At 38.6% G+C, this 27,470-nt stretch overlaps 1 protein-coding gene across 2 annotated transcripts in view; it reads left to right on the top strand.

Moving 5' to 3' along the window:
* Positions 1 to 27,470, top strand: part of LOC126298227 (uncharacterized) — a 142,844-nt gene that overhangs the window by 41,386 nt on the left and 73,988 nt on the right. Inside the window, exon 3 of one of the 2 annotated variants that reach the window (XM_049989532.1) lies at positions 10,390 to 10,661. In XM_049989532.1, coding sequence (XP_049845489.1) covers positions 10,390 to 10,661 — 272 coding nt within the window. Of the gene's footprint in view, positions 1 to 10,367; positions 10,662 to 27,470 lie in introns of those variants that run through there. The other variant, XM_049989531.1, reaches the window with a different exon arrangement.

Here is a 27,470-nt window from a genome sequence, read left to right as displayed (position 1 = left end):
CTGTTCCATCTTAAAGAATTGCAGAATTGGGCTTTCTGTCTTTTCTGTGGTCTTCCAGTACTACAATACATTATGATTCAACTATTTTATCAGATTTACTGCAATTTCTTCCTTGTACTCTTTATACCCTATGTGGATTTTGTATCTTCATTTCAGATGTGATCAACTCTGGTAGCTTACCACTATCATTTCCTCATTTCCTTGTTCAATTTGAGATTGGTACATGGGAAGAATGATGGTTGATAAACCCCCTTATCAACTCCAGTTTCTCTCATTTTATGACACGCATGTGGGGAGAAGTAACATGACACCCAACTCCTCTTGAAATGTACGCTTGCGGAATTCCAAAAGTAAACCTCTCTGTTGTAGCATTGCCATGCGAGTTTGTTGAGCACCTCCGTAACACTTGTTTGACAATGTACTGCTCTCTATTGGATCTTCTCCATCCCTTCTACTAATCCAATCTGGTAAGGTGCCCAGGATGATGAGTAGTACTCAATTATCAGTTTTGTAAGTGTTTTGCAAGCCACTTCTTTTTGTGGATTAACTATTCTTCCAATTAATCTCAACATGACATGATTTTTTCCTGTAATTCATTTTATGCGTTCTTTCCATTTTAGGTCATTCAAGACAGTTACTCCTAGGTATTTTATGGTAGTTGCTGTTTCCAGTGGTTTGTCGCCAGTAGTGCAATCGAACAATAGTGGATTTCTTCACCTTTTAATATGCAAGACATTACATTTATTCACATTAAAGCTTAATAGGCAGTCACTGCACCAATCATTAATCCTCCGCAAATCATCTTGCATTTCACTACAGTCTTCTAGTGTTGCAGCCTTCCTATAGATAACAGCATCGTCTGGGAACAGTCTCATAAAGTTTCCTGCATTATCCACTAGATCATTTAAGTATATATTGTAAAAAGGAAAGTTACAGGCACTATAACACTTGCTAGGGATACAACTAAAATTACCTTTATATTTGTCAGTTTCATCATTTTAAGAGCAGTGTGTTGAGTTTATCTGCTAGGAACTCCTGAGTCCAGTCACAGATCAAGTCCAATTCTCTGTCACTAAACAACAATGTTAATCCGTATCAACTGCTTTTCGGAAGCCGAGGAATACAGCACCGATCTTGGGGTATTTCTCAGCAGTGTTCTATATATTTCATAACTGAACAGAGCTAGGTATGTTATGCAAAATCTCTATTAATGGAATCCGTGTTGACTTTTATAGAACTTTCCCTTCTCGAAAAATGTCATTATGTATGGACATAAAAAAATGTTCCATATTTCTACACCAGATAGTGATATAGACTTGTACTATGTGCATCTGTCAGATGATCACTATTGAAAACTAGTGATTTGCCCCAGATTTGCATGGGTGACACGAAGTATCTATGGCCAGTGACTTGTCTGGCATAATGGTAACAAATTATCTGCACAAACCTCCCTATGAATCAGTCTATCCATTAGTGAAAACCGTATCAGTATCCCTACATCAGTCCCTGAGCTTAGCCTTCACATACAGACAGAAAAATACAGCAGGAGACTTTGATTTAGTAATATGAGGTGATTACAATTAAACTATCCCATGAAAAACAAATGAATATAGTACAATGAAACTTCATGCAAACCTATGTAAAGAAATGCAGAAGAGAAATAATGAATAAACTATGGAAAGAAACACATTTTAATTTCCTTATAAGAGGGTAATGTTTGTTAATTGCGTACCATGTCTACATTCTAGGTTACAAACATTCCTCAATGTGATGACCACCTGCATCCATGGCAGCCCACAACTGCACTAGAGATTGCTCTACTGCTGCCCAAAACATCCCAGATGGGATGCTGGTTACCTTCCTTACTAAGCTCATCTTCAACCTCCAACACATTTTAGTATCCAACACAAGTTCAAACCTGATAATCTTTGTGGCCACATAGTTTGGAACAATTGGCCAATGGCGGAGTTATCTCACAAGTAAATGGCAAGTCATGACACTAACAACACAAATCCTGCAGCACACAGTCTGTACATTAACCCTATAACGTTGGGTGCCTATACTGTAAAGAGTTTTCTGTCTACACTGTCTCAAGTACCGAAATTTTAATTACAGCCACCCTCTATGTATAAATAGGAATAACATGTGCTTTTTTAAAAATTATTTGTTATCCCTCATTGCTCCAGTGATTTGTGGTATGCTGCTGTTAGAAGAGAAGCAAGTTTTTTCTCATAATCTCTATAGAATCACAGAAGTATGTCATATTGACTAGATTTTTTGCTTCTGTTGAGCTATTTTAATTGCTTTTCTATTCCGTAATCTGTCATTTCAGCATTTGTACAATGATTGGAAGGAGGAACCCTATCACAGTCTTCTGCAAAGAAACCATTTTGGAAGAGTAAATTCAGTATTTCAATTTTCTCTCTGTCATCTTCTGCTTTGTTGCCAGTATGGTCACTGATGAACTGAATACGTGATTTTGATCTACAAATAAACTTATATAAGACCAGTACTTCTTAGGTGATTTTATCACATTGGTTGACAGAACTTTTAAAGTAAAGTTCATTGAACTCTTCCCTCATTGCCCTGCTTATGCTCATTTTGAGCTTGTTCAGCTTTTGTTTGTCAACTAGATTTTGACGTCACTTAATTCTTTGATTATACTTTCTTTGCTTCTGTAGCAACTTTCTAACGTCATTATTAAACCTATTCCCCATCCCTCACAATTATGCTGGGCATGTACTGGTCAAAAGCATGTTGTACAGTGCTATGAAAGTTAATCTATTTGTGCTCTCCATCATGCTCCTCAGAAATAAATATTTGTAGAATCGAAATTCTAAAATAGGTAAGTGCCATTAAACTGGATTTTAGTTATAGTGAAAAACATAATAAATACCAGAGAACAAGATTGATATATTTTATCAAAATTTTGTATTGAGTTACATTTCAAATTAATCTATAATATTTATAGATATGTTTTCTTACAGTCAATGGAAATAACGTTTTGCAAAATTGTCCTCAAAAATTGAAAAGGGCTATGTGCCATAACACAGATACTGTAGTTATGTGCTAAATACTTGTAACCTGAAAAAAAGTGTAAGGAGTTGTTTAGAACAATTCAGTTACATTATCAAATGCTAAGAGATAACACACATTACAATATTTTGTGATACTGAAAACAGTGAAATAATAAATCCATAAAATAAAAAGTGACACTTATTTTGCACACATATCAAGATAAAACTGTTTGTTTCCTTCAAGATAGTCAGTCATTGAAAGCAAGTTATTTTAAAGCTATGATTTCTTGCTAATCATTCAGCAAATCTTAACTCAGTGACTCCTGCGGGTCCAGGGGTTAGAATAGGCCCGAGGTATTCCTGCCTGTCGTAAGAGACAACTAAAAGCAGTCTCACACATTTCGGCCTTTATGTGATGGTCCCCTGTAGGGTTTGACCTCCATTTTTCAAAATTTTCCTGATGAGCGAGTCAATTGGGAAAGGATGCCTTATACGGTGCATCGAGATCTTCAGCCCACTTTCTCGTCGTCGCATTGCAGTCCCACCCGTTCTCCATCTCTTGGGCAAGGACACCTTCCTGGGAGCGTTTTCCACCGTGCACTACGCAGTGTCACTTTCTGTGCCGATGATAACCGTGGACTTCTTTGCACCTCATATCCAGCACGGTAGCCAGTCCATTATGGTGGGGCCGTCACGTACCCTGTTGTAAAACAGTAAACTGGTATCCGATATTGCAGGAATTCTTTTTATTCCACGATTACCGGTTTTGGCGAAACTAAAGCCACCGTCATCAGATCTTGTGACACGTACAGGTTACAACATCGAGGCAAACAATGTTCATAAGATGCAATGACGGCGGCTTCAGTTTCGCCGAAACCAGTAATCGTGGAATAAAAATAATTCCTGCTATCTTGGCTACCAGTTTGTTGTTCTACAACCGTCTAGATCACTCCCACACGAACACAATGTACCCTGTCGGTTGTAGCCCCCTGACTACACAGGGACCACTCTGCCGATGCCTGCACCGTTAACTCCCCACGTATGCCGAGGAGTAGATGTCCGTCACTCCGGGTCGTCTGGACTCCCGGCAGTGGCCGTCCTGCCGAGTGGCCTTTGCTGTGGCTGGGTGACACCCATGGGGAGGGCCCCAGGTCGTAGTGGGTGGATGACATGCCAGGAAGCCTAGTATGTCATCTCTTGCTGGTGGTCTGTTGCCAGCAGTCTTTAAGTGGGCAAAGTCTAACTACAGTGCTGAGAAATATGACCCCAAGTTGTTCCCCTCCCTGGCTCCACCATGGGAGGAATGTCAGGCTAAAGATGGTAGTGAAGCTTATGCGCCCCAGTACCTCGTATGTACGAGAGTTGAAGAACCTTTCGTGTTTGTGAAGTCTCAGTTTTTTGTGGAGCATTTGGAGAACAAGTTTGGGGAGGTGGAGGGCTTGTCCAAAATGCGCTCTGGGTCAGTTTTGATAAAAACAGCATCCTCTGCCCAGTCACGGGCATTACTCGCTTGTGGCAAGTTGGGGAATGTTTCTGTTACCATCATGTCTCATAAGAGTTTAAATATTGTCTAAGGTATTATATTCCACAGGGACCTTCTTTTGCAGTCTGGTGACGAACTGGATGCCAATTTAGAGCTGTTCATTGGGGCGTCCATTGGGGCCCGAGGGATTGCGTGAGAAGGTCGAGGTGATGGTCTACTGCTATGACGTCAAGCAATATATTCCTTCCCCGATGCAGCACTTAAGTGTTGGAAGTTTGGCCGTATGTCTTCCCGCTGTACTTCCGGCCCCACCTGTCGAGATTGTGGATGTCCGTCGCACCCCGATACTCCATGTGCCCCACCTCTCATCTGTGTCAGCTGCGGGTAGCACCATTCACGTTGCTCGCGAGACTGCAGAATTTTACAGAAAAAGAGGAAAATCGTGGAATATAAGACCCTGGACTGACTGACCTAAGAGGAAATTTGAGCACCTACATCCCGTTTCTATAACTTCCTCATGACGCTGCCACAAGAACAGTTGTCACTCCATCAGTTCCTCGAATTCCTGTCAACTCTAAGAACCAGGAGATACACCTGCCCCCTTGATTGAGGGGGGCACTTCTCTCCCTGTTGCTCCCGTACCACCTACTTCGGGAGCAAAAGATGTCTATTGGGTACCAGACCCCCAACAGGTGTCCCTGGTGTTACCATCAATGGTGTGCCATATACTGTGAAAATGCAATTGCCAAGCTTGAGCCTCTGTGTTGGAGAACTACCCCTCTAGCCTTTTGCACCCTCAAACGGCAGATGGAAAGTCCTCTCGTTCACTACACGCCACAGTGAACCCTATAATGCCCCATTTACGGAGTGGGAGCTCCGCAGTGCACCTGCACATTGTCCCAACACAGTTGCTGGGCCAGATCGGATCCACAGTCAGATGATTAAACATCTCTTGTCTGACTACAAGTGCCATTTCATTGTCATCTTCAACCGGATCTGGCGTAATGATGTCTTTCCATCGCAATGGGGGGAGAGCACCATCATCCCGGTGCTCAAACCCAGTAAAAACCCGCTTGATTTGGATAGCTATCGGCCAATCAGTCTCACCAACGTTGTTTGTAAGCTGCTGGTGTTTGCCTAGCGACAGGAGCTTTTAGAACGAGACCGGTGACCAGTGTCCTGGGCTGGAGGCCCTCCATTGCAGATCTGATGTGCACAACTGCTCACCAGTTAAATTACACAGATTCGTAGTTCTTCTGAGCATCAAAATTACTGTCTCCTTTTTCCACCTGTGGCAGTTCATCTCCCACATTGGCGGCCCAGGTTAGGGCTAACGATTGCGGTTCACATGCGATCCCTTCTGTCTGAACTGGAGTCCTTCCCTTTACCACCTCCCATCCAGGTCCATCTGCATACACCTCCATGGTGTACACCTAGGCTGCAGATTTTTCTGGACCTTTCGCATGACACTTAGGACTCAGTTACTCCTGCACTCTCTGCTGTCACTTCCTCTTGGTTCTTGATGTATTCAGGGGCTCTGAAGTGGTTTACACTGATAGCTCGATGGCTAATGGTCATGTTGGCTTCGCCTACATCAAGAGACCATTTTGAACAGCATTCCTTACCCAATGGCTGCAGTGTATTCACTGCAGAGCTGGTGGCCATCTCTCGTGCACTTCAGTATATCCGTTCATGTCCCAGGGAATCATTTCTTCTGTGCATTGATTCCTTGAGCAGCCTACAAGCTATTGATCAGTGCTACCCTTGCCATCCTTTGGTAGCGTCCATCCAGGAGTCCATTTTTGCCCTGGACTGGTCCTATCATTCAGTGGTGTTTGTCTGGACCCCAGGACACGTCGGCATCCCAGGCAATGAACTCGGTGACAGGCTGGCCAAACAGGCTATGCGGAAACCACTTCTGGTGACGGGCATCTCTGAACCTGACCTGCGTTCTGACTTATGCCGTAGGGTTTTTTCGGCTTTGGGAGACGGAATGGCATAACAGTACACACAACAAACTGCGTGGCATTATGGAGACTACAAATGTGTGGAAGACTTCCATGTGGGCCTCTCGCAGGGAATTAGTTGTCTTTTGCTGGCTCCGCATTGGCCACACTTGGGCAACCCACGGTTACCTCCTGCGCCGTAAAGACCTGCCTGAGTGTCGATGCTGGGCCTGGTTGACAGTGGCCCATATTCCGGTTCACTGTCCCGCTTTTACTGCCCAACGACAAAATCTTGGGTTAGCAGACTCGTTGCCGCTACTTTTATCTGGCAACACCATAGTGCGTATAGGGTGGAGGTTTTAATGTGTTGCAGGCATCTCCTTTTTTATTCTCGTGGTCTGCCAGCCATGGTAATCTGCTTTGCTGTTTTAATCTCTTCATCCTGTTTCTTGCGTTCCTGTGGTTTTCTTGTCCCCTTTTGTCCATTTACATGTTAGTTGCCCTTCATGATTATTGTGATTTTTCCTTTCATTCCATTTTGAGTTGTCAGTCTTGTTTATTTTATTCTCACACTTGTGGCAGTGTTTTATTCAGAACAAGGGACTGATGACCTCGTAGTTTGGTTCCTCTCCCCCTTTTTTAATCCAACCAACCAACTCAACTCAGTGGACAGTATGTCAAATAATCTACAATCTTTCTTCAAAACATTATAGTGTGACCACATTTTCATTTTATTGAAGTCTTTCTTGTATTTCACGACACCAGGGATTGTCGCTATCTACTCATAGCCATACTAATCCTGATATCTTCAACTTGTTGGTGTCAGTAACTTTTGCAGGTACTTTATAAAGTCAATAATCTTTCCCATCATTTTTACAGTTGTAAAAGGCCACATTGGCCATGCACTCGGACAACTTTAGCTGGAACTTCACACTTTGTTATTTTGCCCCAGCACTTCTCAACCAGTGCAAAATCTTGGTCGGAAGAAGAGAAACTGTGCCCAACCACTAAAAATTTGTGATTGATTCTTTTAAACAGTCCTGCACTGACCAGAAACATGTAGAGGAATAAGATCGTGCATTTTTTAAAATGTTCCTTCAACAATTATCACACCAAACACACAGTTCTTTTTTGTGTTAAAGGACTGTCAGGGTCAACAACAACTTGAAGCACATAAGATTCCGTCTAGTTTCCACCTCGAGAGGACTCTCCATCATGCCAAACACACATTATCACATCTCCAGTATTGCAAACATGAATGCCGAAATTGTATGAACAACATTCTGGCTTGAGCTGCCGGAGTTGGCTGTTGACATATGCACGAGGTGTGCTTGCTTATGTGTGTGAATGGTGTGTGTTTCTCTTTTGCTGATGAAGGCTATGGTGGAAAGTTTTATATAAGTGTCTTTTAATTGTGCCTTACTGCAACTTAACGTGCCTTATTTACGATAAGAAGCAATCTATCTTTTCCTTCATCATTGAAATTGTATAAATTGTTGTTGTCAAGAGGAATACATATTTAGATGTGTGAGTTTAGGTAGCTGAAACAATTTCTGTATGTCCATGATTATATTGCATATATTGCTGTCAAGTAATGTTGAGGCAATACTGGCACTTTTCATGGCATTGAAAGCTGCTTCAACTTTTTGATGGTGTAGTTCCAATTTTAATTTTGCTGAAGCAGCTTCAGCTGTGTCTCTATTTTTCATGGCTATATTGTAGCAGTCACAGCCTTTGCAAGTGTCTACATGAGATTTCTGAAAGGAAAGTTGAGGAAAGCCATTGTGGAGAAACCTGCAATAAAACTTATATGTCACCTTACCATTTAGGGTATTTGATCAGAAATGCCTTCCAAGCCTTTCCATATTTAAATCGCAACTCAAATACTGCTTCTGTGTTTTCCTTCTCTTTTCCTATTCACCAGGGTTTCAGTTAGCTTTGTAGTAATTCCAAAAATGTCCATAAAAGTCTTCTTGCATAGCCTTAAATGATTTTCATTTTCATCTGGAACAATTAAGCTTATAAAACATTAACTTTGACTCTTGGTAGGCTCAGTATATGAGGCATTTCAATATCTTGCAAATGGCAATACTTGCAATGAGCCAAGTAAGTAGCTACCATGACTGTTCATATCTTGCTTGTGAAATGCATGAAAGAGAGCCTTCATAATATTAAAAGTGATGTCCTTGCATTGATATTGGCAGCTACATATAACCTGAAAGTAAAAAACACTGTGATTGTACATTACTTGACAATTACTTTAGTTGACACAGTGTTTTTATTGTTTCAGAAGACTTATTCTTTCATTGCCTTCTGCACTTGAATCTAAGCTAAAACACATTTTCAGATATGCAGTTGGTGCAAAATACGGTTTTAGAGGTGGTTAGTTACAGTATAGTTGGGCGATTTTTCTCATTGACGTGCACATTCTCTTTGTTTTCTCTAAATGGCGTAACAGGAACTGTATTCACACTGTGAAATTACTTCTTCCTAGTTGACATATATTTATTGTTCCCCACATACTATTTCAGATGACTGTATGACAGTCTACATATCAAGATTAGTTACCTCAAAAGATTACTTATTAAAACTTAATGATGTATTACTGCAGATGATGGTAATTTCTTTTCTTGCTTATCAACATTTCTGTAGTTATGAAGTTATGATAACTTTCACCACTAATTCTTGAATTGTGTTGTTGTTTCCTAAGACTCATAATTTTCCATTAAGATTTAAAAATCATGTTACTAGTAGCTACTCAATCTATGTCCATTGTAGACATGTTGAGTGGAAATGAGAGATGTGCGTAACTTCACACATTAGGTGACAGGCAAATAGTGCTACAGCTTCCAAACAGCATGAACATACACCAAGAGCCATGTGTAGCCATTTCAACTAGTTGCAGCAGGAAGATGACATAGCACTTTTAGAAGGGAACTGGAATTGACACACAGCTCATTTACATGGCAATAACTCATTTTTAATAAAAGTAGCACTTATTGCATTCAGAATTCCAGCTCTGCATTTTTTTGTTGACTACTTGGATACTGAGCAGTTTATCAGGTCACTATCCTATGACTGAGTGTTGAAGCCTAATTTCTGCTGCCTGGATTTTTCAATTTTGTTGCATCCAGCTCTATGCTCTGTACAGGAGTTAGAGGTACTGATGTGGTTCTATAAAATCTCATCATTGATTAAACATTGGTTTTGCAACTCAGGTTCTTTTAATTGTGCCATGTAAACTAGAATAGGATTTAATTTTGGGGTCAGTCTCACTGGAGCTGTTTAAAGCTTAAACTACAACCAAGGCATTTAAAAACATTGATGTGTTCCACAAGTTTGTCTCCTATGAATATTTTTGCTGTTGTCAGTTGTTTACCAGTGGATATTTGTATCTTAATTTTATGCATAAATATTTCAAAATTACCTTTTTTGTTATTTCCAGTTTGTGGATTGACTTCTGTAAGTTATCTTCTGATTCTCTTGTAATGAGGGGAAAGAGCCACTTTCCTCTACCTGGATGATGGATGGAACATAAATGCACGTAACTGCTTAGAACATTGTTCTAGCTTTCAAACAATTTATTGTCCATTTTCTACTACTACTCCTGCTGCTGCTACCACACACACACACACACACACACACACAGTGGTTTTCCACAACTGCAGAAAAGCAAGTGAAATGTTTAGATCTATTACACATATCAGCCTGTGCCACCCATCAATTAGCTGCAGTTGAATGCTTGTCTGTTTTCATTTCGTATTGTAGTGACACATGTTCATCTTGTCGTCTGTGGCATTGAGTGTCATTGTTGAGAACTGGAGATATTTATTTACAGTAGATTTTTTTAAAAAAGTTAATTTTTTATTATGCACAATTTAATAATGTAGACATTTAGATTAAGTATACAATTATACTATTATGTTTGCTCTTGGCTGTGTAGATGGTGAAAGTCTGGATGCACAGCAAAGTAGCCACAGAGAGTTAATGGCCTCTTTAGAATCACGCAAGAATTCAATAGAGCTGAAACTGCAGGACTGCACTCAAGAATTGAAGGAGCTGTGTATTAAAGAAGCTGAATTAACAGGAGTTCTTCCTCCTGAGATACCATTAGAACCAGGCGAGTCTCCTCCACAGTTTCGCAAGCGTGTGGGAACAGCTTTCCAGTACCCAGAAAACTTAATAAATGGATGCAAGATATCAAAGTCAAAAGAAGTAAGTATATTTGTATATACATTTACACAGTACATTTGATGTAATTAGTTATTAGTATTCCCATGTTGTATGTTTTAGCTTAGTCCCCCTCCTCCTTTATTAATTTATCAAATAATTGTGTCTTAATTGTGAAGTATTTGCTGCAGATTTCCAAATTGAAATATTCTGTCATTGTTGCATATATTGTTTATTTGACAATATGTATTTAACCCCCCCCCCCCTCCCCCTCTTTTCCTTCTTAGTAGGTGCTGTGTATTTATTTAACAGTGGAGGTGAAAGTCATGTCACAAATTGAGAGCCTTTGATGTAGCAGCCTTAAGCAGTGTTTCATTATTGTGTTCAAAATTAATCAATCATTTTCATCTTCATAGATCACAAATATTTTCTTTAGGAACTCAACCCTTATCGGTGTGCAATAAACAATGTGGTATATACTGTGCGATCCTGAGCTCAACATTAGAAGCTACTTTGGCTGTTGTTAAATGATCAGAGTCAGTGGAAAAATCTAATCCTAGACGATGCCTTTCTTTCACATACCAGTTTAGGAAGGCTGTAGTATATAATAGTGCTGTAACATTGTGATGTCCAAGTATTCACTGTGTTTCAGGTTGAAGATAAATGATAAAGAATGTAATCTTCTTCATTGTCTTGAAGATATGTTAGTATTAGAATTATGTTTGTTCCCAAACTATTCCAGGTGTAGGTAGTATATATCTGTTACCTGTAGTTGATTCCAGTCCAAATGTTATCAATGATGACACCACTGTTATGATGTGCCACAAAGAACTGAATGGCACACTTAATAGGTCAAGTTCATTCTAAGCACAAAAAAGTAATTTCACTGTTAATAAATGTCAGGAGTGTTCCTGGTAATACCACAGGATTAATCTAATTTATCAGTAGTAATCATCACACACACACAGTATCTAGAGATGTTATTGGAGAGATGCTGTATAAGATATGTATTTAGTCTCAAGCTTCTCCATCATCATCATCATCATCATCATTAGAAGTTACCCATAGGCTGTGCAGTACTTGATTTATTTAACTGAATTATGTCAAGAAGATCTCACAAAGTCGCAGAGCTTCCTTATTCTACCTGAGGTTATGTCAGATGTCTGTGATGGAAAAACATTGGTAGTGATTGTGATTTATTTAGATGGTGGATGACTCAGCAGATTTTACTGTTGCATTTCAGCATCAAGCACCCATTTTCATGCACCACTGAGGTATATCCAGTGTCCTGGTTAAAGTAATTGTTACACATTCTGATCCCAGTGGCTTCTCTGATGACAGAATCCAGAATCCCAGTAGGTAGGTGCATGTTCTGTGCAGCATTCTTATTGACTGAGCAGTGTAGCTACTATGGCAGTCATAAGAACAAATAAATGAAGTACTACATTGCCTACGGATAACTCCTCACTGTGACGTCAGAAAAAGTTGGTGAAAGCTGTGGTTGAATACATACCTGATATGGAAAGAACTCCGTGAAGCAGTCATTCAAGTCTGTCGCTGTGAAAATGTACATTGTTATGTTAATATGATGCTTTTATAGACCGTGTTCCTCAGAAGCCATAATGACAACATTTTAGGAAAAAATTAGGGTATATCACAAATAAATTTTCTGCTCGTGCTGTGGCAAATACCGACTTGTAGCTTAAAGGCTCGTGATATGAACAAGTGGTAGAAACAGGGACTTATGTGATATTGTACTAAATGTCTTATACAGAAATTATCTTGAACAGTTAGAGAACTGACCCTTAAGAGTAATTTCTGAGATCTGATTGCCAAGGGATCACAAACTTTGTGATTCACTAAACATAGAGAATTGAATTGATGACAATATGGCTATTATAGCATCAATAACTATACGCATTAAAAGAAATTTGAAGAAAGGCAGGAAAATTTTTCTCCTGAGCAAATGCAACAAAAAAGGATGACAGATTACCTGAGTAGTCAGCATCAAACATTCATCTCAAGCAGTGTAGGTATGGAATATCAATTAATAAAACTCAACAGTATTGTACAGCACACTTCAGCAAGATTGTGAGTGATGAGAGATACCTATCCTGGTTCAGTAGTCATGTTAAAATGTTGCTACAGAAGCAGAGAGAGGTTCATCACAAATTCAAACAGGACCAAAGTCTTCTTGTCAAACAACAGCTGAACAAATCCAAAGTGAGTATGAGGAGAACAAAAATAGAAGAGTTCAATGAATTAGCAGGTAACAGTCTGTCCCTAATCTGACAAGAATTCATAAGAATTTTGGCCTTGCATAAGTCAGTAAACATTTTAAATTCATGTATCAGCTAACTAGTATCAAAATGGATGACAGCACAGACAAGGACAAAATTTTTGATACCATCTTCCAGAATTGTTTCTTTGGGAAGATCATACTACAGTTCCTCCTGTCTGTCATTATATGAGTACTGATGTGATTCATTATATGAGTACTGATCTGATAGGTACAGAGAGAAATAATTGTGTAATAGACAATAAACTAAATTTTGTCAATACAGGTAATGTAATTGGAGCTTATGGCATATATGTAAAATCATATATAGATTAAGCAAAAGAACTTTCTCCTCTTACAGCAGCAGTTTATTGTCAGTTTCTGTAGCAAGTAAATGTTCTAAGCAGGGTGTATGCGACCCGGGACAACCGCGAGATCCGGGAAAACCCGGGAAGTTTTTCATCCAGGAGAAAACCGGGAAAAAACCTGGAATTTTTTAGAATTCTGGGAATTTGTTGTTGTTTTAGTTTTGAGTTAATTTTTTGGAATTTTGACTGGTAAGAATCAATACTCTAACAAAGAATATTACTGTGTCCCGCTACTGCAGAATAGTGCTGTAACAGTAAAACGGAACAAGAAAAGAAAAGAAAAGAAAACATAAATTGCAAAGGAAATGTGCCATATACCACAACAAAACACAGTGCTCATACAAGCGTTTGCCAACAGCAAAATGTGTCGAAGGCTTTAGGAAGGCTATGCAATGCTTCATAACAACAAATTGCCTCTGATGAGTGTGACATCACAACTGTTTACATTAGATTCATTTTAGCATTTACGAGTGGGCTCATGCGCATGTGCAGTTGAGTGACGTGTGAGTAGTACCTTCTCCCGTTTCTGGCTACAGAAATATGGCTGTTTGCTATGTAGCAGTCGCAGCAAGCAGCTAGATGCAACCGGGAAAAATTTTACTGCCACGCCCAAGCTGCCAGATTCATGCATGTGCAGCAAGCCCAAATCTATGAGAGAGAGAGGGGAGGGGGGGGCGGGGTCAAATTCATATTCTTATATTCTTGAGAAGAAGAAACTTTGTTTCACAAAGCACCTAGCATCCAGCGGATCCCTGTTAGTTTTAACTCTGTAAGTTGATTTCTGAATGAATCATAAGCCGGGCGGGGTAGCCATACGGTGTAAGGCAATTTGTTACGGTTTGTGCGGATCCCCCCATCAGAGGTTCGAATCCTCTCACGGGCGTGAGTGTATGTGTTGTCCTTAGCGTAAGTTAGATTAAGTAGTTTGTAATCCTAGGGACCGATGACATCAGCAGTTTGGTCCCATAGTAAATAATAATAATAATAATAATCGTAATCATAAATTGATTTTTGAATATGTGCATAGTGTATGTGATATCTGTGTCAGGGGAATCCTTGTTGCATCTAGAAATAAACTTTCCTGCAGGCAAAAGGGGACTGGGCTATACAAATTGAGCGGAATAAAGCCAAACGAGTGAACGCCAATCACTGTCTGATTATGTTGTTAATTGGGTTTGTGAATGATCAGCTTTGTTATAAGTACAAGGGAAATCCATAGATTCAGACTACCAGAGTGGAAATAAGTGACTAACAGGAATAACAGGTTAGAAAGATTACGTTTTATCTTCTCGGTGTATCCAGGAAAATGAAATTTTGTCAGAAAATTGTAGGCCAGATAGCTAAATTAGTAAGGACCAGTTGTATAGTCCCCGTCTCGCAGCCGCTTAAGTTCTATTGTGGAAGTAGCGCAGAAAATGGTTTGTACGGACATAACAACACCTAACCGCAGAATAATCAGGGATAACTAAACCGGTGATTCTCGCAGGGTTAGTGAAGTTAACCAGCGAAAAAGTTTTGACAGAGGTAGGAATAATTCCAGAATTAATCATGACAAGATTGTTTGTTAGAACAAGGAAGGAGAAGAAACTGGGACATCACACAAATTAGGGAAGAATATTTATATTTATATAAAAATCTCGTACTACTACTTTTCAATTTCATGCTCGCGAAACTGGAGCATATGAATGAAATGTGAAAGCTTTTTGCTTGCAGTAGGCCTAATAGGCATTTTATGTCGGTCTTCGTGAAATATAATCTGCCATGTTATAAAAATGACCATTTGTGCCAAAACAGTCTCGTTTATTTGGTGTGTGTTACAATTTCTGCAGTGTTAGAAAGACCTATATTGTTTTATCTAGAAGACATTGACAAAATAGACTTAATCAAACCGAGAAACCACGCCAGTCTTGGGTACTATTTGTATTAGTAGCTTAAGCAGTATTAGACAATGATATTTCGATGTTTCATGTAGAAACATTTGACAAATTTAATGAGATAATAGATTCTTTCGCAGAAAGAAAGCACGCCATGTAATAAAGCTGTAGGAAGGTTAGAGAGAAAACAATGCTAGGAGCTCTAAGGATCGAAGAAATTTGTACTGTATTGTTTGTCTCTTGTCTTTACTGATTTTATGTATCCTATATTTAATTTTGTCACCCAAAACAGAAAGTTATTAGTTAACAGGCAATAAAGAGTGCAAATTTTCTGAAGAGTTCTTGTTCTCAGATTACAAATAATCCCATCCAGTATTAACTGCAAGGTTTTTTTTTAAAAAAAAAAAAATGAGAGAGAGAGAGAGAGAGAGAGAGAGAGAGAGAGAGAGAGAGAGAGAGAGAGAGAGAGGAGGGCATAATGTCAAACCGGGCAACTGGAAGCAGGAGAGGCACCTCATGAAATTTTAATTTCCACTGTCCTGAATATAGTTTGATGGCATCCAGTACAAAATATACAATTTTCAATCCCACAGAGCGAAATAGAGTGACATGCGATAGAAGAATGCTGTATGAAGAGGCACTGCACTCTGGCACACTTAAGACAAAATAACATGTCTTACATTTCCTTGAACATATATGTTTTATGTATCAGGCTCTTCAGAAAGATGTGCCCACTGGGAGGGCCCAGGGGCACCACTATCTTAGTATTGCCCCGGTTTGGAAATATTGTAGATCTGGGGCTGATGTGCAGAGCAGACTTAGTTATAGTGAGGAAGTGTGTAGTCTCCACGTGACCCATGCTTACATTTAGTGATTTTGCTGTTTCCTCTTCGTTTACTGCTCTCAAATGGTTCAAATGGCTCTGAGCACTATGGGACTTAACATCTGAGGTCATCAGTCCCCTAGACTTAGAACTACTTAAACCTAACTAACTTAAAGACATCACACACATCCATGACCGAGGCAGGATTCGAACCTGTGACCGTAGCAGTCGTGCAGTTCCTGACTGAAGTGTCTAGAACCACTTGGCCACAGCGGCCGACCATCAGCAACATTTCCATCGCTATCGCACAGGGACAGTATTGAATGTTTTTTGCCGCTGGTGTACTTTACTTACCACCAGAATCTCTCTGGGTTTTGTACCATATTTTGAGACAATATTTCATTGTGGAAACTGTTAAAAGCATCTCGCATTGATGTCTCCACTAAATTTCGAGCTTCGGTGAAAGTTATCCAGTTTTGGGGATTTTGCATTCTTCTGAATTTGGCATGAACATCCTCTGATGTATTTTTTCTTTTATGACATAATGTAAAATCTTTTAATGTTCAACACGTACGAACACAGGGCTTCCTGTGTCATAGCAGCTGCCAAAGCGTGGTGGCACCTGTTATCTGGCGCTCTCTGACGACTACTGAAACGAACCTATTTCTAACAGGTCACGGGAAAATATTGCTAATGCTGGCTTGAAAAGCGTTACTTTCAAAGTAAATTTCCTTTCACGCAAGTTGAACTATATTCGAGAATGTACGATGAATTTCTTAAATCACACAGCGTTTGACGAGCCATTTAGAAGTATTTTGAGTCCAGAAGATCATGTTGTTATTATGAGCAAATTGATGTAGTGCTATGGGAAGCTCTCTCTCTCTCTCTGCGTTACCTAATTCATTTGTGGAAAACTTTAAGGACAAGTCACTGGACTTGGCTAAAAATTTTATGGCACATTTGTGTGATATATCTTAAAGTGTAACACACGCAAAAAATATCAACATTATATGTGAAAGCTTTGCTTTACTTGTAGCAACACTATGTATATTAATTTAAAACATTAACTTTTCCTGTTTGTGTATCCGTGCTGCTTAACAGTGATGTTTCTATTAGCTGACTACATCACGTGTCCTGTGGTCTGAATATCCACTGCCACTGGCTGGCGGGATCACGTAACATGAGCTACGACTAGCTTACAAAAGTGCATTGCAATCTCGATTACAATGATTTGGAAAGTAACATGTGGTGTTTGGTGGAATTCGAATTTATACTTTCGTAGTACGAAAATATGCAGTGTACATGTTGCTGCTCATCAAAAATTTTTCCGAAAGGAGTTTTGTTTTCTAAAGTGCCGGGAAATTCTACACCAGTGTATAAAAACCTAACCGTTCAAAGGATTGATAACTTTTACAGTTCTGAGGGAAAATATTCTGTTACTTAATAACACGGAAAAAGTTATTTTCATCCGGGAGAAAATGTATTTTTAACCGGGAAATCGAGGAAAAATATGGGATTTTTTTTTCCTTGTCTGCGTATGCACCCTGTCTAATGATTATGAAAAGTTGCAGGTCATTTTTGTTTTCAAGAAAGGTCAGCTTATAAATGCACAAAACTATACTCTTATAGTACTGATATCAGTATGTTATAGATCTATGAAGATGTTTTGTGCTCACATAAAATTATGTTTTTGGAGACTGAAGGTCTCCTCAACAGGAATCAGCATGGGATCTTCGGACAGTGATCATGCAAAACTTGACTTGCGCTCTTTGTCCATGAGATCTAAATGCAGTGGTTGGTAGTTTCTAGGTTGATATAATGTTTTTTGACTTCCACAAGACATTAGTGTATAGTTCTACACTTTTGCCTATTGAATAGAATATGAACGTATAAAATACCAGACAAAATTTGTGACTGGAATGAAGCTTTCCTTGCATGTGTACTTGTTACATGGAGGAAATATAAACAATTTTAACATATCGTGCATAAATAGCTGGAAGGATGAACTGTTGTTGGATTACATGGTTGAGGCATCTTGTATCAAAACTAGCCAAATCATTGAAGGCATATTTTTCGGTGTGGATGAGAAACCTCTAGAGACAAAACGATAATGGTCAGAAACATTTTACTTTCATAGTTACATCCTTAATGGTTTAACATTTAAGTTCTATTGTTTTGTGAAAATGATTCATAGTAAATTTTTTGATGTTGTAAGTTTTGGTCATTTTTGTTGCAATTTTATATAATTTTATTCTTTCTTTATAAAACTATATCCTTTTTAAATGCCAGAACCTTGTGAAAAAAGCTGTTAAGTGAAAATAAAATGCCATTGTAATTAATTTTCTTTATAGCAGTAAAAAAGCGTTTTAATATAAATTGGATACTAACATATCAAAAGAACATCAAAAAACTGAGGAGAATATGAAATAGGATTTTTTTAACCAAAAGTTTGTAGTTCACTTAGATCTTGAACACAATAAACAGAAAATGATGTGCAAATATTCAAGTATGTCAACAGAATCATTATTATGATAGACACTGTTAACACCTACTGAGTAATATTGTTGTTTTAAGTCTTCAGTGTGTCCTCATTTAGATTACAAAATCAGGACTTTTATGTGAACCATTGACACAGGCTTTGGTGATTGTGTTTTAACCCTTATTAAAAGTGCAAGTTGTTTCACTAGTTAATATAATTGCAATGACTGAATGTCTTTCCATGTTGGGCCGAAGTGTTTTTCTGGGAGATTTTTTTGTGTCTTTTGTTTTAGAGACAAGAAGTGTAATGCCTTTGATCACTGTGCAAGGTACCATTTCAACCAGCATTTTTCTTTCTTACACCAACTTTGGGACTTCCCAATATCATGTTTGCAAAATACTTTACTTTTTACATTTACAGAATTTTGTGCATTCTGTTTTCTTCATAATAATTCTTTGGGTGTTAGCTAATGGAAGATGTCTTTGCGAAGGAGATTTCAACTCATTGAACTCACAAGCCACATCCAAAGCAAAAACGGTTCCATAACTAAATAACATCTGTTCATATTCATTTGGATATAGGATTGCTTTCACATCAGTTTTGGTAATAAGCCCATGGATATGGAAATTAGTGGAAAAGATTGGCATTGCCAATATACAGATGAAATATTATGTTGTCAAAGAAATAAAATAAAAGAAATTATTTTTCCTACTGGTATGGTCACATTGTTATTAAAAAAAATGTTGTGACATGAAAATTGTTGCTCTTTCCTTGACATGACTAGTTATGAATTCACTGCCTGCAAGAGTTGGCACAACCAAGAATACAGTGCTCTGAAACATGAGGACATGACCATGTTTGAAACATTTTCTTGTTTCACCTGATAGTGATATACTTCTACTTTAAATTGATAACTTGGACTCATTTTTGTAAATTTTGTGACTTGTCCGGTTATGATATAGACACATCAGTTGGTTATCAGTTATTGGGGATAGTCACAGTTATGAAACATACTGAAGTACGACTTTGAAGTAATAAAAGGGTACCTGACTTAGATTAATTGAAAACACCTTAATGAGATGTAACTTTCCAACAAAGGAGGTAGCTTATGGACTCTTTGTTCTACCAATTCTTGGGCATGGCTTGTTTGTCTGGAAGTAGACAAGGCAGATCCTAAGAAGGGCAATGCATTTTGCCATATCCTCATTTAACAAGCACGGGAGCACCTCGAAGATGCTTGTCCACCTCCATGGACAGATATTGCAAGAGAGTCATTATGCATCATGCTGTGATATAGTGTTAAAATTCTGAGAATGTGTGTTCCTAGAAGCAACCTTTGAGCAACATATTACCCCCCACCCCTCCCCACCCCCTGCCACACACACACACACACACACACACACACACACACACACACACACACACACACACACACGAATAAGAAATGAAAGTGGTATATGAGATGTACAACTATTGTGTCTCCTGAAATGTTACTAACACTATTGATTATATTGTAGTCATCCTAACTCAAGTTTGTGATGTCAACTGGCTCCAAATTAGTGGACTGTTTTGGACATCGAAGTTTGAGTTTTGTGCTGCATGTTGTCAGAATGTTTGAAAGTAAAATATTTGTGAAGTTCAAAATGCTGCTGAAATTCTCTCAGTTCTCACGATACTTGATAAATATTACTACTTTGCCAGTGGGTGTCTTTTAATAGGACCAAAAACACATTTTGGAGCTGCCTAGCAGTTTGGTGGGGTAATACTAAGGTGATAGAGCCATACATCACTTTTATTATTCATTGCTTGATGTTAAGAGTTACAGTTTCAAATGGATTAGAAGGTAGATTTTGTGTTGGATATCTGTCGTGGAAAGACACAGTGGCCATTGCACAAAAATACTAAATACACTAACCTATGTTAGTTAAAACTCATAGTTGTCCACTTTAAGACAGAAGTGTCATTCTCATTGCTATCTTTAACTTCCTCACTCCATAGGTACTCTGCAAGCCATTGCACAACGTTTTTTGAGTGATTTTTCTGCCCTATCCAATTTTGTATGTGGACCTAAGGAAAAATTACTTGTTTTGTACCTTAGTATGCATTTATATAGTTTTCTCTGACTGGGAGATATTTGATATGTATAGTATGGCCACCTTTTGCTACTCTGTTGTAGCATAATATTGCATATAGTTAGAGATTGTCTGTGCGTCTTGCTCCACCAACTTTCTATTTGTGATTTTGAAGGAAGTTGGGGGAGCTAATTGAACACTCTCAAGGACTGGCGAATCAGAATAACACCACCGTACCAGAACCAGGCATACAAAATGCAAAGCACCCCTTGGGATATAAGGGATTGTACATGGACCTGAATGTGATTTTGATACAATGGAGCAAACATTAGACTACATTATCAGTGAATGCCCAATAAGATGATGTCGAATGAATTGAAACAACTTTATAAAAGCCTCTCTAAAGGACACTGTCTCATTAATGCCCCTGTAGATAGAACTTGTAATGTGACAACGTGTCATTTAGTGAAGACCAGCATAGTCAAGGCGCAACGGTAGAGAAAGTGGAGGCTTATGCCATCTGTGGGCCAGAATCGAAGGCAAAGTGGAAGTGCTTCCACCTGGTGGCAGCTAAATTAAAGAACACTATGCAGGAGACAGTGACTGGCTTGTGCTGCACTCTGACAACGAAATAACAAAAGAATTAAACTAAATAATACTGTTACGTGTAGTAAAAATATAAATGTAATATTACTTTAATATATGAAAATGACTGTAATTGAATATTGTAATTCTATGGTATGTTTAATTTTAAATAGAGAACTGCTATAATTTTATAATTGTTTGTTAATTTTTTCATGTTCGTTTTTGTATCTAACTTTCCTGTTGTACATGTCACATTTTTCTGTAGTTTTCCCCACATACAAAACTAACTAAACTTTATTTTTATTACTCAGATTATACATTTTTGCCCTTAAGACAGTGTTCAACTTGAATGTTACATGATTATTCATTTTTTCTTGTGTCTTTCTTCTTTTCCTCTTCCCAAAACTCTTCATTCTTTGACTGTGTTCGTGTTTCCTTTACTCTGTCCAGGTTTTCCTTTCTTTTGTTTCAAATTTCATGTTCATAGTTGTGTTCCTGAATTTGTCTTTCATTTATCATCAAGACACTCTAAAATTTCTAAATAAAATCCAAAACTTCACCGTAGCTGCTAGCTACTGCAGACAAAATAAATCACATGGAGGCTCATGTATACTTGACATTCTAACATAACGTTTAAAATAGGACATGAGTTTATTCATTTGAATGAGAAATGTAGCTTTGAAAGTTGCTGTGTAGAACTTGTACATGTAGGTATTATTGTAATTTCAATTTACAGAATCCCGGGAAATCAAATAACAAACCACATCCTATAAAAATGAGAAAATATGCTCGAAAGCCTAATTAAATAAAAAAGTAGTAATAGCAGCTGACTTCAACATCAATGTCATAAGTGAATGCCATGAAGCTGACAAATTCACTGATCTAATAAAAAAAATCTGGCTGCAAACTACGCTTCTTAGAATACACCAGAGAAAATGCCCAATCAGCAATCAGCATTGATAACATTCTGACAAATTATGTATTTGAAGACGTTCATAAATTTTGCTTAGATGTAGGAATCACTCGGGTGATGCTGAGGGAATTAGATTAGGAAATGAGACACTTAAAGTAGTAAAGAAGTTTTGCTATTTGGGGAGCAAAATAACTGATGATGGTCGAAGTAGAGAGGATATAAAATGTAGACTGGCAATGGCAAGGAAAGTGTTTCTGAAGAAGAGAAATTTGTTAATGTCGAGTATAGATTTAAGTGTCAGGAAGTCGTTTCTGAAAGTATGTGTATGGAGTGTAGCCATTTATGGAAGTGAAATATGGACAATACATAGTTTGGACAAGAAGAGAATAGAAGCTTTCGAAATGTGGTGCTACAGAAGAATGCTGAAGATTTGATGGGTAGATCACATAACTAATGAGGAGGTATTGAATAGAATTGAGGAGAAGAGCAGTTTGTGGCACAACTTGACTAGAAGAAGGGATCGGTTGGGAGCTGATTCAAACCAGTCTCAGGACTGAAGACCACAACAACAACATAGGAATGTCTGATTATAAAGCACTGTTTATTGAACTGGCAAAAACAAACACAGAAACCTCACTTAAAAGTAAGCCTAAGTACTTTAAAAGAAATTTCAACTCAGGAAATTTAACTTTATTCCAGTGTATCTGTGTACATAGAATATTAGCATTTCCTAATCATGTCTGCAAGTCTCTGTGTGTGGATCAAATAAACCCATTAATGTCTGTTCTGGCATCCAGCAGTTAGTGGTCATTGTCTGTTCACCAAGTTGGTGTGGCTGCTACAGATATGTCTTCATCTAAGCAATCAAATCTAACATTTCTAATCTCCAACAGAGATCACTACAACCACCTTCAATTTTTAAAAAAATCATGACGGAGCAACAGGTAAGGTATCCACTACCCCAGGCCCCATTAAATGTACTGGTCTTTCCTGATCATTGTATTCTGGGCGATCAGGAACACTGTGAAAAAAAGGAGAGTCAGAGCTTCTCGAAACCTCTTTGCAAAATGTTAATAATAATAATAATAATAATAATAATAATAAATAATCATATGATGATGATGATGTAAAAATACTTTTGGTTCATGCCTTAATCCGTATCATGTCATTCTCATGACCACATCATCAAATATACAAAAGAATAAGTAGTATTTTTCACAAGAATGTCTCATTTATTTTAAACATTTCCATTTAAGTTCCTCGAATGTCTACACTGGCGTCTAAAATTGAAGCAACAAGTGGAAATTGTGAAAGGTTGTGTTTATTTTGCAACAAAACAATATAAACAGGTGATAGTAAAGTAGAAGCAATGTAAAGAACACAGAATGTAAACATCAGCATGCATAATGATGGACAAAAATGTTCTTCATTTTTTTTCCAATTTAAAGGATTTGCACACGCATTCCGACAACTGGTTAATGTGCTCAGTATCGAGTGTGACCATCTCTAGGAGCAGTGCAGGCTCGACAGTGATGCAGTATGGTCTCAACAATGTCATCAGTCTCATGTTGCGGCAATAACATCCGTTCTTCCTGCAGAGCTGCTCGCAAGTCTTGGACAGCGGTTGTGGATGCTGACATGGTGTAGCCTGTCTCCCTAGTTTGTCCTAGACAATCTGGAGAGTGAGCAGATCCATGTCATGCATGCAATATCTTCCGTTTCCAAGAAAACGTCAACCACCCGTACTCTACGAGGTCGAGCATTATCGTCCATTGCTACAAAATCTGGACCCAAAACACTTCGCAACAACCGCAAGTTGGGCCCCAAGATCTTGTCGCAGTACCGGACAGCAGTTACACCTTGCTAATTCACTCGTACAGTTTCTTGAAGAGGTGTTTGAGTGGTAAACATAATCCGTACTCACACCTTTAGGGACTCTCCTTGAAATCTGTCTCTTTCCACTATATTGGGGTCCAAATATCATGTTCAACTTTCGCTCCAGATCGAATCGGGACTCGTCTGTGGAAGAACATTGACCCACTGTCCGACAGTGTTGGGGGCATGTTAGTGATGCCACTCTAGACATCCCCTTCTGTGAAGATGCAGCAGAGGTACTCTGCTGCAGCCTTCTGTACATTTTTTGCCTCAATACAATACTTCCAGTGTATACTGTGAGGTCAGATGCCAGTTGCTGTACAGTACTGAGATGGTACCATCATGCCCTTACAGCCAAATAACAGTCTTCTCTTTTATGGTGTCACACCTGGTCAGACCTGTCATTGTTTTCAGGATACAGTTGCAGTCTCCATCGCCACATCTGAGAAATGACAGAACAATTCTCATTAAGACATCGGGCCATGTCAGTTTGCGCCTGTCCTGCTTCCGTTCATCCTGTGGCCTTCCGCAGGGACTCTGGTAGGCATCTTGTCTGTGCCATACTGCACCATCTCTGATTGTGTACAGAGGGATTGTGGATGTGGGACTAACTGGCAAATGCTACCCTGTTTGATAGGTGCCCTGACATCATCGTTGGCGTGGTTGTCTGTTTACCGGAATGCCGTCTTCCATGCAGAACACAAACATATGGACATCTGTTGGCAGTTCGTATTATTATATCATGAATTAGACACAAGATGGGGAAATAGCAGTTTGTTGCTTTAATTTTGGACACCAGTGTCTATTAAACTTTTGTATTGTTGCTACTGATATATTATGATTGTAGGTGCATGTCTGCATTTGATTGTACATCTACAGCTACATCTACAAATACATGGATACTCTGCAAATCTCATTTAAGTGCCTGGCAGAGGGTTCATTGAACCACCTTCACAGTTCTGTATTATTACAATCTCGTATAGAGTGCGGAAAGAACGAACACCTATATCTTTCCATACGAGCTCTGATTTCCTTTATTTTATCGTGATGATCGTTCCTCTCTATGTAGGTCGGTGTCAACAAAATATTTTCACATTCGAAGGAGAAAGTTGATGATTGGAATTTCGTGAGAAGTTTCCGACGCAATGAAAAATGCCTTCCTTTTAATGATGTCCAGTCCAAATCCTGTATTATTTCTATGAGACTCTCTCCCATATTTCGCGATAATACAAAACGTGCTGCCTTTCTTTGAACTTTTTAAATGTACTCCGTCAATACTATCTGGTAAAGATCTCACACTGTGCAGCAGTAGTCTAAAAGAGTACAGATAAGCATAGTGTAGCAGTCTCCATAGTAGATCTGTTACATTTTCTTAGTGTCCTGCCAATAAAACACAGTCTTTGGTTAGCGTTCCCCACATTTTCTGTGTGTTCCTTCCAATTTAAGTTGTTCATAATTGTAATGCCTAGGTATTTAGTTGATCTCGTGGCCTTTATTTGACTGATTTATCATGTAAACAAAGTTTAACAGATTCTTTTTAGCACTCATATGGATGACCTCACACTTTTCGTTATTTGGGGTCAATTGCCAATTTTCACACCATATAGATATCTTTTCTAAATAATTTTGCAATTTGTTTTGATCTTCTGATGACTTTATTAGTCGATAAACAACAGCATCTTCTGCAGACAACCTAAGAAGGCTGGTCAGATTGTCTCCCAAATCGTTTATACAGATAAGAAACAGCGAAGGGCCTATAACACTACCTTGGGGAACACGAGACATCACTTCTGGTTTACTTGATGACTTTCCATCAATTACTATGAACTGTGACCCCTCTGACAGGCAATCATGAATCAAGTCACATAACTGAGATGATATTCCATAAGCCTGCAATTTCACTACAAACTGCTTTTGTGGTACAGTGTCAAAAGCTTTCTGGAAATCCAGGAATATGGAATCAATCTGAAATCCCTTGTCAATAGCACTCAACATTTCATTCGAGTAAAAAGCTATTTATGTTTCACAAGAACGATGTTTTCTAAATCCATGTTGACTGTGTCAATAGAGGTAATTCATAATGTTTGAACACAATTTATGTTCCAAAATCCTGCTGCATATCAACATTAATGATATGGGCCTGTAATTTAGTGGATTACTTCTACTACCTTTCTTGAATATTGGTGTGACCTGTGGAGCTTTTCAGTCTTTGGGTACAGACCATTCGTCGTGTTAACAGTTGTATACGATTGTTAAGCATGGAGCTATTGCCTCAGCGTACTCTGAAAGGAACCTAATTAGTATACATTCTGGGCCAGAAGTCTTTCTTGTATTAAGTGATTTAAGTTGCTTCATTAATCTGAGGATATTTGCTTCTACATTACTCATGTTGGCAGCTATTCTTGATTTGAATTCTGGAATATTTACTTCATCTTCTTTTGTGAAGACATTTCAGAAGGCTGTGTTTAGTGACTCTGTCTTCAGTAGTATCTCCATTGCTATTGGTAGTATCTCCATTGCTATCATCCAGAGAAGGCATTTATTTTGTCTAGCCGCTAGCATACTTCACGTACAACCAGAATCTCTTTGGATTTTGTGCCACATTTTGAGACAAAGTTTCACTGTGGAAACTATTATAAGCGTCTCATATCAAAGTCCGCACTAAATTTCGAGCTTATGTAAAAGATTGCCAGTCTAGGGGATTTTGCGTCTGTTCAAATTTGCTACCCACTATCATATCCATTTGTTAAGCACTAAAAATGCTGAAGTAATACTCAAGAACTGATCACTCTAGTGTCTTTGCATACAGTTTCCTTTAAGTTTGTCCTGCTGTTTCCCAAAATCCTCCCAACAAATCCAACTCTTCCATTTCCATTCCCTACTTCTGATTTTAATATTTCATATAACTGCTTGCTATTAGCCTTAAACGTTTGAATTTTCCAACACATCCCAAAAGTTCACCACTGCTCTTGTAATTGGATACTCTCAGGGTTGTTCTCCTTGTTGTGGACATTGTTTTGCATTAATCGTGTATTTGAACAGGATTGATTTTAAGTAAGTCAAGTGGTGCATTTTCATACCATCATCTGGAAAGAATACTTTTCATTAGACTATAGTAGCATCAGATAAAAATTAGTGTCAGCTGCTGATCTTGTCTGTTAAATCTTGTATGTTTATTGATAATATTAGTGGCCCTATCATTCTTCTTCGGGTTGTATCTGATGTCACCTTCTATTCTGTTGAATATTTACAATCCAGTATAATGTACTGTTATGTAAAAGTTCTTTGAGGCAGTCACATATTTATGAAGCAACTCTTCATGGTCATATCTTGGTTGGCTGTCAGCAGGATGATACAGTGTAAAACCAACCTTGTAAGTCTAGGAAGATGGAATCTGCTTCATCACCTGCATTTGCCATTTGCAGTATCATTTGTGAATATAGTGAGCTGTGTTTCATACATATTAAACACACATTGATTCTTCCCCCCCCCCCCCCTCCCCCCATGAACCATGAACCATGAACCATGGACCTTGCCGCTGGGGGGGGGGGGGGGGGGGGATTGCGTGCCTTAGCGATACAGATAGC

Source organism: Schistocerca gregaria, chromosome X (assembly GCF_023897955.1).
Source record: "Schistocerca gregaria isolate iqSchGreg1 chromosome X, iqSchGreg1.2, whole genome shotgun sequence".
Lineage (NCBI taxonomy): Eukaryota > Metazoa > Arthropoda > Insecta > Orthoptera > Acrididae > Schistocerca > Schistocerca gregaria.
This window is presented reverse-complemented; position numbering and strand designations above follow the sequence as displayed.